At 33.4% G+C, this 15,236-nt stretch overlaps 1 protein-coding gene and 1 long non-coding RNA gene across 2 annotated transcripts; both read left to right on the forward strand.

Moving 5' to 3' along the window:
* Window positions 1–177: 177 nt before the first annotated feature.
* Window positions 178–4,377, forward strand: LOC146935886 (uncharacterized). The gene is made up of 7 exons (XM_085749111.1): window positions 178–907; window positions 1,060–1,253; window positions 1,410–1,577; window positions 1,773–2,467; window positions 2,544–2,580; window positions 3,464–3,658; window positions 4,288–4,377. Exons 1-7 carry the CDS (start codon window positions 178–180, stop codon window positions 4,375–4,377), a joined length of 2,109 nt encoding a protein of 702 aa, XP_085605237.1.
* A 7,930-nt stretch (window positions 4,378–12,307) lies between these two features.
* On the forward strand, window positions 12,308–13,398 carry LOC146935887 (uncharacterized). The gene is made up of 3 exons (XR_015033116.1): window positions 12,308–12,398; window positions 12,510–12,723; window positions 12,978–13,398. It is a non-coding gene; the product is annotated as an uncharacterized LOC146935887 (long non-coding RNA).
* The last annotated feature ends 1,838 nt before the right edge of the window (window positions 13,399–15,236 follow it).

The raw sequence follows: 15,236 nt of genomic DNA on the forward strand, positions 1-15,236 counted from the left end.
AAAGACAATTGCAAATAGGTTGAAATTGATTCTCCCAGATATCATTGGAAAATTCCAAAGTGATTTTGTGTTGGGACGTTTAATTACTGATAATGCCTTACTAGCTTTTGAATCTTTTCATTATATGAGGAAAAAAAAAGAAAAGGCAAGAAGGGGTGTGTGGCGTTAAAGCTAGATATGTCAAAGGCATATGATCGTATCGAGTGGAATTTTTTGATTGAGGTGCTTCAGTCTATGGGTTTTTCTCATAAATGGCAGAACTTGATTTTCAATCGTATTTCCACTATTTCTTTCTCTGTTTTGTTGAACGGAAGTCCTTGTCAGAAGTTTTATCCTCAACGAGGTCACCGCCAAGGGGACCCTTTATCTCCTTACCTATTTATCTTATGTGTTGAGGTTTTTTCTGGGCATTTAAATAAGGCACAAGCAGAAAAGGGCCTTCATGGAATTCAAATTGCTAGAGGATCTCCAAAAATTAATCATTTATTTTTTGCAGATGATAGCCTCATTTTAAGTAGGGATTCTTTTCAAGACTCTCAGACCATTCAAGAAATTCTTAATACTTACCAATCTGCTTCTGGTCAACTTATTAATTTGGACAAATCTGAAATCTCTTTTAACCGAAATGTACCTGATGATCGTAAAATTTTGTTCCAAGGTTGGATGCAAATTAAGGCTGTTGAGTGTCATTCGAAGTATCTGGGGCTGCCTGCTTTTGTTGGTAGGTCTAAGAAACAGGTTTTCAATTTTGTCCAAGATAGGGTGTGGAAGAAGCTGAAAGGTTGGAAAGAGAAATTTCTATCAACTGCTGGGAGAGAAGTTTTGATCAAATCAGTGGTTCAAGCTATTCCTATGTATGTGATGAGTTGTTTTCTACTTCCGATGGGTTTATGTGAGCATATTGAAAGTATGATTAGTAAGTTCTGGTGGGGGTAGGAAACAAGGTGAACGTAAAATTCATTGGATTAAATGGGAGACATTATGTAAGGAAAAAAAGAAAGGTGGAATAGGAATTTCGAACATTTCATGAGTTTAACCTTGCAATGTTGTCTAAACAAGGTTGCCGTATTATGCACCACGAAGAATTATTAATTTCACAATGTTTGAAAGCAAGGTATTTTCCTCGAAGCAATTTCTTGAAAGCTTCAACTGGTTACTGCCCAAGTTATACTTGGAGAAGTATTTTGCATGCACGAGTGGATGTTATTGAGAAAGCTGGTATTTGGAGAGTAGGAGACAGTCGTCTAATTAATGTATGGGAGGATAATTGGCTTCCTTATCAAAATGGACACAAGATTTGGTCCCCTAAGCCCCTTAATTGTGATATTATGTTTGTCTCAGATCTCATTCACCATGATATTCGATATTGGAATGCTGCTTTAATTAATGAAATTTTTCTCCCTTTCAAGGCTCAACAAATTCTTCAATTGCCAATGTCTTTCTCTCAATTGCAAGATGAATTTGTGTGGGGTGCTCCACGGTCAGCTACTTTTTCTGTGAAGAGTTCATACCATTTCTTAAAGGCAAGGCGTGAAGCAGATGGCTTGCATAGCTCAATGCAGGACAATAATCACCAAGTGTGGAAAGAATTATGGAAAATAAAAAGTAGTCCAAGACACATCCACCTTTCTTAGAGGATTCTACATGAAAAACTACCTGTAAAAAATGATCTGTTTAAAAGAGGAATAAGTAGCGATCCATTGTGTGTTCTTTGTGGGGAACATAATGAGACAATTTCACATCTCTTTATGGAGTGTCATTGGTCAAAGCAGATATGGTTTGCTTCCTCTTTAGGTGTGGTATTTAATTCGCATGATTCCAACTATGTTCCTTTTCATAAGTGGCTAGAGGAAAATATTATTGATGTCGATGAGGATATTATAGTCCATTTTCTGGCATTGTGTTATGAGATATGGTGTGCTAGAAATAAGAAATATTTTGAGGGGACTAATGTTGATGTGGCTGCCACTATTCAAAAGGCACAAAGATCTATTGTGAATTTTAAGAGTGCTAGTACGATGTTGGTGGAGACACTAAGTGGAGGTCCAACTTTGCCAATATCTGATGTTCATTGGACACCTCCTTTTAGTGGTTTCTATAAGCTTAATGTTGACGCAGCAGGTCCGATTGAGGGTGATAAGTGGGGTATTGGTGTTGTGGTGAGAGATAATGAAGGTGTTGTGGTTGGTGCTAGTTCTTGGCAAGTTTTTTCATTACCAGATTCAGAGGTTTCAGAAGCCTTAGCTATGCGGAAGGGTTTGGAATTTGCAAAAGACGTGTCTTTTCTGAATCTTATAGCAGAATCAGATGCTTCTAATGTGGTTTCAGCGTTGAATACTCACCAACAATCTTCCAATTATGTTGGCTCTATTATTCGAGATTGCATTAGTTTTAAGGGTAGTTTTCGTAGTTTAAATTTTTTGCATGTTAGGCGTGAAGCCAACCAAGCTGCTCATTATTTAGCTAAATATGCTCTTAAGGATTTAGATTGTATATGGGTCGAAGAAACTCCGCCTTGTATTTCTGCAGTCTTGGCATTTGATTTATTGTCAGACTTTCGTTTATGAAATTATTTTCAAAGTAAAAATAATAAATAAATAATCTTTCCTTCCTTACTCCTATTTTTGGGTACAATTGTCTCTTTACTCTTTTTTTTTTATACAAAGGGGACTTCAACTCTTTTTTTTATGAAAAAAAATTGTCTTTTAAACCACATAACATATTTTTTATACAAAAGAGGACCTCAACTATCTTTTATAACGCATAACATATAATATAAATGTTAAAATATCCTTAAAAGAACATGATATCATAAAAATATTTAATTGTATAAACACTATTTTTTTAGGTAAAAAAATACTATATTCTTTATTAAATTAAGATATATTTTATTATTGTACTTGATTATAAGTATATTTTCTTATGTAATGATCTTTTTTACATTATTATATATGTCATGAGTTTTATTTTAACTTTGTTTTTACTCAGTCGTTTGATTCAATTCGATTTAACACTTATACATCTGTTTATTGAAATCGGGTCATTTAATTCAGTCGTTAGGTTCAATGACCTAGTTGCTCGATCAGTTATCTTGTACTTTATTTGGGTTGGTAAACGGTTGAGATTTTAAAATATTGATTTGAATTATGTTCAACAAAAAACAAATTTGTAGTCATTCAAACTAACTAATGATAAAATGTAATTGTAAGAAAATTAAGCTCCATCACTATTTATGGCCCACCCAAGACTTTTTTCCTAGCTCCGCCACTGACTTCACTCATCAAAACAACAAAAAATACAGAGAACAAGTTCTCTCACATATTATATATATCAAACCTCTTCTTGGTATAACTCACTCCCTTACTTAGTAGATTCATAGAAATAATTCATTATGATTCAATAGTTTGAGTTTATTTTAAATTTACTGATTTTAATTACGTTTTATGTGTTGTTCTTTCTTCAGATTTTACATCTAAAAAACCCCATGGCTTTGACTACCTCAACCTTAACAGAAAAGAAGAAGGTTTTGTTTATATTGGGTGCAACAGGAACTAGGAAGACTAAACTTTCCATTAAATTAGGAACTCAATTCCCATCAGAGATCATCAATTCAGACAAAATTCAAGTCTATAAAGGCCTTGACATTGTCACCAATAAGGTACAGGAATCTGAACGTTGTTCAATTCCCCATCATATATTAGGCATCATCGATGATCCTGAATATATGATCCTGAACTCGATCATCTTGATGTTTAAATTGTTTACAATATAGTGTTTATCACATAAATATTTGCAATATTTAGCACCACAATTGGCATGATTTTCCAGCATAAAAGTAGGAAAAGAGAAAAAGTGAACTACATATTGAATGAAAAAAATTCATAACTTCTACCTTCTATAATTTTACTATCTTTTGATGGATTTGTTTCTTACCTCAATTTCAATCATTTCTATGTGCTACATTAAAAGATCATTCAAAAGAAATGGAAAAAAAAGATGCAGAGGGGTGATTTTAGGTCAAAAAATGACCTAAACCACCCCTCCTCGATGAGGGAAAGAGAAGGAAAACTTAGAGAGAAGTTGGGAGTTTCTCTCACTACGGCGTGGTTTTTATTTAAATCGTGTATATTAATTAGTAAATAGTCGTTTTGGAACTGTATATCAATGAAAAACAAAATATAAAAAGTAAAAAAAGAAAATACGACATGATAATGAAGGTATTTTGATTGATCTGTTAGTTTGGAATCATTTTTTTAATTTTTTAATTTTTTTTTGGTTTTTTTACAGCTTGATTGGCAGCTTGCAAGACCATTGAGAAAGGAGAATTTATCAACTGTAATAAGTGTCCCTCCACTTATCACTGATCTCGTGTCTTGAATGGCAGCTTGCAAGGTCAAAGATAAAGGGACCAGGTGGAAATGTTTTATTTATTTTTTAATAATCTTATGAAACCATACAAACACATTTGGCTGATCAGATATTGTCCAGACATTGTTTGTTTAGTTTGTGGAGAAGGAGAAGGAGAATTTATCAACTGAAATAAGTGTCCCTCAACATTTCACCGTTCTTGTGCCTATATGCACATAATTGTAATAAGTGTCTTTTTTTGAGGCAATGAAATTGTGTTTTTCAATTAAGTGAAGCCTTTTGGTGCCATTTGGTTTCCGATGAATTGTAACACTAGAAAATGACATTGAAGTTTACTTTTTGCATACATTGTAATTTGTAGTACAAATTTTGTACATTGTAAATTTATTTTTCTCTAAAGCATCAATTCAGATACCACATATATTTAATTTATTAGATAAAATTCAGATCACTCATTTCAAAAACACATTATCCCTGCTTCTGAAGTTACTGTCCTGGTTATATAGATGCTCGCATGAAACCAAATGTTAAATTTTTGCTTGATTTGTACTAGACATTTATGCATTTACCGTTTAATTTATACTGCACATTCTATATTAAATTTTTGCATATTTTTAAAAGACAGCCTAAATTTATACTATTTTCTCTTGACAAACTGAATGTGGTGATGCATTTTTGGATGGAGCAACTTGGTTGGAAACCTTTAGTGCTCTTTGAACCACCCGAACTTTTCAGATTCAGCATTGAGAATAGGTTAAATCCAAGTCATCTGTTATCCAACATTTCATTTGCCTGATAAGTTCTTCCTGATGACGAATATATGTTAATCATTTTGACCTATATGAGGGAGGTGGATGCTAGCATCTGGTACTTGCATAAGTTCTCAAAGCATGGAAACTGCTGCCTACAAAACTAAGCTACTGCTACATCCATGTATGTAAAATGATTAAATTTAATATTTGTCTAGTTTGTGACTCATATTATAATTTGTGGCTGGATATGATATAATCTTTTATTTAAATAACTACGAAGGACATTACCTTGTGTTGAGATAAATGTGATTTTTTTTTTGAATCAGCAAAATATTATTAACGCATAGTTTGTACAAGACGCAGAGAGCTAGCTACTAATGAAATACAAAACAACGGGCGCCATATACAAGCGAGACATACTGAAACCAACACAGCCATAAGATGGCCGGCCTCAGCTAAACTGATATAAATATACACAACAACACAAAGCAGCATTTAAGTCAACTAGTAGCAAAACTGACAAAAACAGTCGCAACATAACAGGGATCAGCAGAACTGGAAGAAAAATAAAAAACCAGTGTTGGAGCGTACCAAAAACCCTAGGGAAGCCACAAAATATCAGCAGAAATGCAGCAGAGAACATTCAAAACCAGCAGCAGCAGATACAGAAGCTGCAGAGCTGGAATAAACAGAAGAACCTCTAAAAGACACACCCTCTACCTCATGACGCAATAACCGGGATCCCAGAACCAATCGTAAAATAAGGACAGGTTCCTTCAATCTCATCAAAATCCTTCACCAAGAAACCCCCATAATCTTGTCAAAGACCTCTACCACCACCTTTGTAAAATTTATAAAAATTCTCTCGTTCCTAACTTTCAAAAGCACCCAAATCGTTACGCGCATAGTTAACCTAAACCACTGCACAAACCAAAACACTACACTACAATGCAAAGAAAGGTGAATTGATTTTCCCCATGCCCTTGGCAAAGAGGACAATCTCTAGGACTATCCTGATGCAACACGTTACAGCACGCAAGAGTTCCTCTTGTTGGGATACGATCAATAAGAAGTTTCCAAGAGAAAGCAATCTCTAGTTCCATATGTTTTAAATCAAATGGATAGACAAGAATCAGAACTTAATACACTGTTGCGATAAGTCACTCATCAGAAGCAATTTGTTTTGTGCTAAAATTCATAACTAACTAAAAGGTAACTTTAATTAATAAGTGGCATGTTGCTATACTTTTGTACAATGTCTTATCTAAACCGTAAGGATCATAACATTCAAAATATATGTAAAGCAATTGTCAAATAATGAATCATAGAATTGTATGATACTGTGATTATTTGGCAGTTTTGAATCAAATATTTAATGATAGTATTCAGATGTTTAATTCATATTTTTCTTAAAGTATCTGTAGCTACTGTCCAGTTGTTTAATTCATATCCTCCTTTTCAATTTTTAATTGTTCCAGAAACGGTGCTCTGCTTCCTTGCCACTATCTCTTACCCTCTCACCTTTTTTGAGCTTCATTGCTCTGATCTATCTCCCTCTCTTTCTTAGATGAAACTATTGTTATATAGATTTATTATGGTATTTCAATCTTTATAATGACAGTAATGACGGTGGGAGGCAATGACAACTGCCGTGTAAAAGACGACACCAAATAGAGTTAATGTGCGGTTGGCGGTGGACTAGTTATGAGATTTGGAACATTTTTCATTTGTTTTTTCCTTAACATATTAAAATAATTAAACAAATCTGTAAATAAGCAGTTTGTAAGTGTTCGTCTGTTTTGCACGACAAAAGTGTCGTGCTATATAGCACTCCTCATTTCTAAATATCATTTTACTCTAATTTGTTTTTATTATCCTTTCTTCTGACAACCTTGAAAGGAATTAATTGTTCATTCAGATTTGGAAATGGAACAGGAGTGTGGTTTGCAGTTTAATATTAGGTGAATCTGAATATTCCTCTTCTTAGGCAAGTCTAATATTTGTTTATTATTCATTGAATTTCATTAAATGAACAGATTTAGCAACAAGAGCTGAAGTTAAAAGCAAAAAATTTCAATATGAATCCTCTTGGTTGTGTAAAGGAAAATTTTCACCACAATTAATATGTTTTGCGTGCATAAAAGTTGGAAGAAAACATAACTCCATATTGAATGACAAAATTTCATACTATCTACCTTATATCATTATATAAGTTTACTATCTTTGAGATTGATTTGTTCTTTATCTCATTGTCGCCTTCTTGTTTTCTCTAACTCAATTTCAATGATTTCTCTGGGTTACTATAAAACACCATTCATCTGTCATGTTATGTATCGCATCAATCACAAAGTTAAATAAGCTAGATTCTTAGCATACTATCTGTGCATGTTTCAATCTGTTATAAAATTTCCAAAAGATTTTTAACAATCATAATTTTTTATTTGCAAAACAAAAATTATTAGATCAAAATGAGAAAAGTACAAATAGTAATAAACATAATAGCACCTACGATTTCCTCCACCGCTTGCATCTTATTTCAAAAAAATCAATCCATTGCTAGCCCCCTAAATATCTCCAACGATTGCAAGCCAGATAAAAGTCAGGACTTTACAAAGATTCTTGTTGCAAGAAGAGGCGGAGAAATAATGTGATTAATGAAAGACATAGTGGGCTAAAGTATGTCTCAACCTCATGAAACAAACTTCGTAACTTCATTGCATGTTAGCTAAAGAAAAAAAATTACAAATTTAATACGTTTCAGACAAACATAATCTAAGAGCGGTTGCATAAAATAGGTATTTAGCCCTAAATGGGTTGAAGACATAATAACATCTAAAATATAACCTCATTGAATGTAAGTTAAAAAAAAAATTCAAATCAAAAGCAGTTTAGACACAAATATTTTAAAACAGCTTCCATGAAAAAGGTATTTAACCGAAAATAGAGTAAATCTGTACGAATGGATTTTAGTTTAGCACATTTTATAAAATACGTTTGAGAGACAATATCTTTTATCAGAACATGTAGGGGTATTTCGCACCTCATATATTTGGCACTATAGCTTTATGTTTGGCTATATACACCGAGCTTATTATTACAAAGCACAAAAATGAGAATGTTATGAATAGAGGTCAATATTGCATTGGTTATAGCAATATGGAACCTGGTTTGAAATGGGAGAGCAATATCGCATGGCACGCCAAACCCAATCTTACTGATAACATTGTCTCTTGTGTGAATAAATCTGATGACAAGTTCATTCTTGTTTGATCAGTTATACCTTGTACGCAAACAAACAATAGTATAACATTTGGTGACTGATATGAGAAAAAAGTTAAACAGAAGACACCAGCTGAATGTTGATGAAATCTTCTGTGTCATCGATGTATTCTTTTAAATGTAGCAAGAAAGGGAAAACGATGATTGATAAACTGCAGTGAAGTTGGAAAGAAAAGTGTTGATGTCGATAACAGTGTGTGTGTTTACCGATGTCAGCTTGGTTAGAATGATGTCAATGAAAATAAAGTATGTTCTAACATTTCAAATTCGTATATAAGTTCTATATTACATTCAGAACTCGTCGTGCGCTCGTGTCTGTTCCTAGCAATGCTCAAGCTCCTCTCAAGCCTCCGAGAATCAGGTGGCCGGTGGTGAAACGGGAGAGACTGGATAAAAGATGGATGTGCCATCAACTGGTCTATATCCAACCCGAAACTGATCTCCATAAAATGAAAATCCCATCCATCTTTTCTTCTCGATAAGGTACATTTCATTGAGAATATTAACTCAGGTAATATGGTACCTATCAATTGTCATTCCTAACAGTGAAAAAAGAATAACCATAAAACGAACATTACTTTCGGAACTCTCATAGTCAGGGAAACAAGTCTGCTTTTCAATCGACAAACACGTTTAAAATTTAGAGTACTGATCTTCAATGTCAGTCCATCTAGCAACGGATAAGCCTCAAGTTCTAACTTTGCTTCCTTTTCCAAATCGAACATGGAATCTTACAGACTATCAAAACCAAATTAACGATAATATTAAGAGAATATCTTAACCAACAGAAGGAGTATTCTCTATTTTTCTCTAATTTCTTGCTATAATTGTTGTTTCCCACACTTCACCACAATTAACATGGCAAGTAGAAATTCCCTGAGAGTTGCACAAGTTCACAATTAGTACATATTTTCAATGGATTTTTTCTCAAATTAATTGGTAAGAAACAACTAGCGAATTTTTCCACCAACAAACTACATAAGATATTATTCATAAAACTATAATTATCTCAAGAAACAAGCACAAAATAGTACTAGTTGTGAATTTTGCGGTTATTGCAAAACATGTGAAAATGAAGTGTGGCTTCGTAACTCCATAAAGAAACAATTATAGATGGCGAAAGCATATCACCAGTGACAAGAAAAGCAAATGGAATCTGTTGTATGTTTATTATACAAAAAGGATATAGATTACTCTAATACTGAATCTGTGGAGAAAGGGGGATTTTAGTGTTATATTGATGTAGTTGAACATAATCTAATCATAATGGGAGTTCCTTGATTGGATATCATTTAAATAAAGTACCATTATTCTGACCGTAGACAGAAAGCAGTCCGTAACTAAAATCACAAATGGGAGAAGTCAAATTAGTAATAAACACATACCATGTATAAATACGAGGGGTACACGACCCACCAAACTTTAATCAGCCAAACTATGAATTAGGGATCAAAAAAGTATACGAGAAACTTTCTAAGTACATACAAAGACCCCCTTTCTTCCTAGCTAGAAACAACATCCAAGATGTGAGTTTAATAGCATCTACAATTTCCTCCACTACGCACCAATATCTTACTTGAGAAATTAATTTTATTTCTAGCCTTCCAAATATTCCAAATGGCTGTGCTCCATATAGTTAATAGTCAGGCCTTTACATGATTCTTGTTGCAAGAAAAGGAGGAGAAATAATAAAGTAGATTGCTAATAGATTCAATGGATATAGTCAACATCTTTTATGAGAACATGTAGGGGTATTTTGCACAAGAAAAGAGATAGAAGAAAAGAGAAACATAGTAATACCTTGATGGATGATAAAATAACAAAAAACTTGACAATAAAACCATGGTTGTATGTAACAAAAAATGGCGAATGATAACAAAAAGTCATGAAAAGAGTAAAAAATAACTAAATCATTAAATACCTTACAAACAAAAAGCAAAAAAGAGATGAAAAGAGAAACAATACCTTCAGAGAAGAGAAAATGACGAATAGAAGAAGAACAACGATAGAAAAGGAGGAAAATCAATTTGAAAGGAAGAAGAAAAAGAATGCATTAATTCCACTTTGTCCCTCTCATGAATCATTGATTATCGGTTTTCCCCATTGCAGCTCCATCGCTGATTTTCACTCTCTCTGATTAATGTCAAGAAGAAGGGTTAAAGCAATTGAGTTGTTTAGGTCTTTAATTAGGATACACGATTTTATGCAATTCAACTTTATTCAGCTGGGGATTTAGGGAAATACCAACATAATCAATGACATGATTTGCTTAATTCCAACATCCGAATTTCCACTAGATGTGTGATCCAAAAGATTATAAATTAAATAAAAACAATTTGATGAAAACAAGAAGTGAGGACTGACATCATAAACGAAGAGATATCCAGGATCTTGTCCATCACTGAAGCTTTTAGGAGTGCAAATGTCAAGAAGGGATCTTCTATGTATGATGTTAACAATTGACACAGAATGCTTTCATAATCCCACTCATACAAGGAATATTTCTCTTGCCCACAAAATATGAGACCATTTGGGGATCTCCTCAAGGAGCACACAATATTTTTCTAGACTAGAAAGAAACCTAACCTCTCATTTTACCCACCACCCGAGTTTAACTGAATTCTAAAGAGACTCAATAAATTTGAAGGTAAACAAGACTTCGACCGCTAACCACCTAAGAACATGATACCATTTCTGACTTTGAAAATAACCGTCTATAAAAAGGTGAGAAGCTGACTAAATATGCTCATTACACAAAACAAAAGAGATACCACATAATTAACTATAATCCTTAAAGAAAAGAGATTATAGTGTGTTGCGCAATATCTCTTGATCACCCATCAACCTCCCTAGCTCAACTATGAAGAAACCTATAAGCTGACTTCAGTGAATAAGCTCCCGCATAAAATCTACACATTTAGAGATGATAGGACTCTCTAAAGGTCGGAGTAGATCACCCAAAAGCATAAGCTCCCACATTAAAAGATCATTCCTCTGCCTACGATCCGACCCCTCTTTCACAGTATATCAATAACTTTGGTTTCTTTCAGGACAAAAATCTAAAACAGTTCGGGGAAAAGAATTACAAAAAATCAGTTATCATTCCAAAAATATGTATACTAGCCATCTATAACCTTTTTGAAGATACCATCATAGAACCAATATGTATACTCTAGTTTCCTTGTTCGCAATAATGAGATCTCGTTCCACCAATTTAACACACCTCTTAAACACATTTTACATTACAAAATATATTTTTTTTGTGACAATTTTTTTTTAAATGTATTCATTAATGTAGAAATTATAAAATTTCATGAAATAAATAAAATAAAACACCAATTAATCTCCATCCAATGGAACTCAACTTTACTTAATGGGTTCAAATATCTCACCTCTAAGACCAATGCATTGGTTTGGTTGTAGTTTATTTATTTTGTTTATATTTGTTTGGTAATGGACGAGCCCGGATGATAGTCTAAATTGAGTTAAAACAATCACATAAAAGGGAGAGACACAACATCTTAAACCAAAACATTCGGTTTATGGGTCGTGTCACTTTTAAATTGATCAACCTTTCACTTTTTTTTTTGGTCAAATAGCCTAGTGACTAGAATTCACTTTTTAAAGTGAATAAGTGTGGTGTCCGGGGTTCGAACCTCAGCCCCTGCATATTATAATGCTTGTCCCTGCTAACTGAGCTATGCTCACGGGACCACTTTTATAAATATATATTAATCAATACAGAAATTAATAATTTTCATCAAATAAATATTAAACAACCAAAATAACCAAAATGAAGCACCAATTACAAATGGCCACCAAAGCAAACCCTTTATTCCAAATCCCCACCACCTCCTCATTTGCTATATATATACAATATTGTTGCCGCAGCTGCTACACAAACATTTTCTAAACCTAATTTTTAAAACCCCAGCACCATTGCAACTGCTCCTTACTTACTTTTAGCAAAAATTCAATGTAATCAAATACATGCTTCAGGTATATACCTTATCGCTTATGATTTCACACTTTTCATTCATTTGTGCCATTTATTATTTTTATTTCTTTTAATTTATGCTAAAACTAGATCTGAAATCTCTCTTCCTCCAGGAAACACTTTGAAGCTCAGTGTGTTGAAGATGCTTTTTATTTCTTCGCCATCATCTACCATATGTTCTATTTGGTCTATCACAAGTTATATCTTTTCTATTATTGTAACAAGTGTGATTTCTTTGATTAAAACATCAAGTCCCATTCTCTTCAAGTCAAGAGTTATGCAGATATGTTTTTCTGACGGTGAAAAACAAGATGATGTGTGGCGTTTGTGAGTTTGCATCTCAATCTCCATTGTCTGTATTTTTTTTTTTTAATTTAAATCGTGAATGTTAATTGGTAAATAGTTGTTTTGGAACTGTATATCAGAAAAACAAAATATTAGATACAAAATAAACCAAAATAAAATATCAAAAGTAAAAAAGAAAATACAAACATGATAATGAAGGTATTTTGATGGATCTGTTAGTTTGGAATCAATTATTTTATTTTTTTAATTGTATTTTTTCTTTTCTTTTTCTACAGCTTGATTGGCAGATGTTGCAAGACCATCGATGAAGGGACCTGGGCAAGAAAAAAAGTTAGTAATCATATGAAACCAAACAAACACATTCGGGTGATCTGATTGCAATTCATGTACCTCATCCAAAAATAACGTTGTTTGTTTAGCTTGTGGAGAATTTATCAACTGTAATAAGTGTCCCTCCACATATCACCGATCTTGTGCCTATATGCACATAATTAATTATTATTTTCAGGCATTGGAACTTAAGGGAAGTCTTTTGTTTTTCCGATTAATTTTAACACTAGAAAATTATGTTGAAGCTTCCATACATGACTTTGTTTGTTTAGTTAGTGAAGGATGGGAAGGAGAAGAAGAATTTATCAATTGTAATAAGTGTTCCACCACATATCACGGTTAAGTGAAGCCTTTTGGTTTCCGATGAATTGAAACACTAGAAAATGACATTGAACCTTACCTTTTGCAACTATTGCAATTTGTAGTACAAAAAATTACATTGAAGCTTATCTTTTACAACTATTGTAATTTGTGGAGCAAATTTTGTACATTGTAAATTTCTTTTTCTCTGAAACATCAATTCAGATACCACGTATATTCTATTTGTTGGAAAAAATTCAGATCACTCATTCTAAAAGACATAGTCGACACTGTGATTAGAAACCCCCATTTCCCAAATTCAAGCCTTCAAAAATACATTATCCCTGCCTCTGAAGTTACTGTCCTGATTAAATAGATGCTCACATGAAATCAAATGTTAAATTTTTGTTTGATTTGTACAGGACTTTAATTTCGAGCATTTGCGGTTTAATTTATACTACAAGTTCTTTATTAAAATTTTGCATGTATTTAAAAGACAACCTAAATTTATGCTATGGTCTCTGGACAAACTGAATGTGGTGATGCGTTTTTGGATGGAACAACTTGGTTGGAATCCTTTAGTGCTCCTTGAAGCACCCGATCTTTTCAGATTCAACATTGCGAATAGGTTAATTCCAAGGGCTTCTGTCATCCAATATCCTCTTTTCGAAAGGATTTTAGCTTAGCTACACCATTATATTTGCCTGATATGTTGTTCCTACAAAATATATGTGAATCGTTTTGAAGCTAAATCATCATGGCTATTAAAGCTATATGAGGGAGGAGGATGCTAACATATGGTGCTTGGATAAGTTCTCAAAGCATGGTACCTACTGCCTACAAAACTAAGCATGATCCTTGTCAGTGAAATGATCAAATTTAATATTTATAAAGTTTGTGACTCATAGTATAATTTGTGGTTGGATATGATATGTCTTTTGTTGAGATCAATGTGAATTTTTTTCCTGAATCAGCAAAATATTATTAACGCATAGTGTTAGGAAACATGGCATCCATGGAAGGAAAGAGAGAAATATAGAAAAGCTCTTTGTATTGATGTAAAATGAATATTACAATATGAGAAAGTTGTCCCACTTATGGGGAGGTTACACCTATATATACTAATAGGATTAATACTACTTGTAACTAAACTATGTATCTCTAATAGTCCCCCTCAAGTTGGAAGGTGTTCAAAAACACATCCAACTTGAAAAGAGAAGATACAAGAAAAGATGCCGGAAATACATCGGCTAAGAAAATATCAAACAAGTGCTCATCCAACAAGAAGCAACCACAACTCAAGGTTGAACCAATTGAAGGAAGGAGCATCAAAGCAACGCTTAACCACCATCCAGTAGAAGCCAATATCAACAAAGCCAATTAAGGCACAACGCTTAACCATCAAGAGTGTTCAATCACTCAAGATAGAAGCACAAGACAAGAAAAGAAGTGCAAGGAAGGGCCATAGTCTACAATGGAAGGAGGTCATATACAAGACCAAGGTTCCAAAGATAAAAAGTGATGCCCCCCAATGCCGAGCCGAGACAAGAAAAAACAAAAGCAAACCAATAGAGATGCATAGCCATGTGATGTGTCTTCAAACCATAGAAAACAAATCCATGTTGATGCATTCAAACCATAGGCCAAAACCAATTCTTCCAATAATGAAGCTAAACCAAATCCAAAAATAGTCTTCAATTCTCACAATAATGGGCAAACCAGAAGTAGATAATAGTCCAAATCACAAGCTTCAGAAAGCAAACCACTCCAAACTATGAAGACCAACAAAGTAGCAAATCATATCCACTAATCCATAACCAATTATCAAAGGTGCACTAGTAGGAAAAAGGATTGTACTGTGTTGGAATGACATTCAACACTAACTAAATTGGAGAAAAATTCAG

This window comes from Medicago sativa, chromosome 3, assembly GCF_051527215.1.
Source record: "Medicago sativa cultivar Bolivia chromosome 3, Bolivia_mono, whole genome shotgun sequence".
In the NCBI taxonomy this organism is placed as follows: Eukaryota; Viridiplantae; Streptophyta; class Magnoliopsida; order Fabales; family Fabaceae; genus Medicago; species Medicago sativa.

Bases quoted from the DNA above. Each gene is read 5' to 3' on its own strand.
- LOC146935886 (XM_085749111.1), top strand. From the start codon at position 178: ATGTCAAAGGCATATGATCGTATCGAGTGGAATTTTTTGATTGAGGTG. The intron at 1,578-1,772 runs GTGTGGAAAGAA...TGGTCAAAGCAG, and splicing joins TGCAGGACAATAATCACCAA to ATATGGTTTGCTTCCTCTTT. The intron at 2,468-2,543 runs ATATGCTCTTAA...TTGGCATTTGAT, and splicing joins GCTGCTCATTATTTAGCTAA to TTATTGTCAGACTTTCGTTT.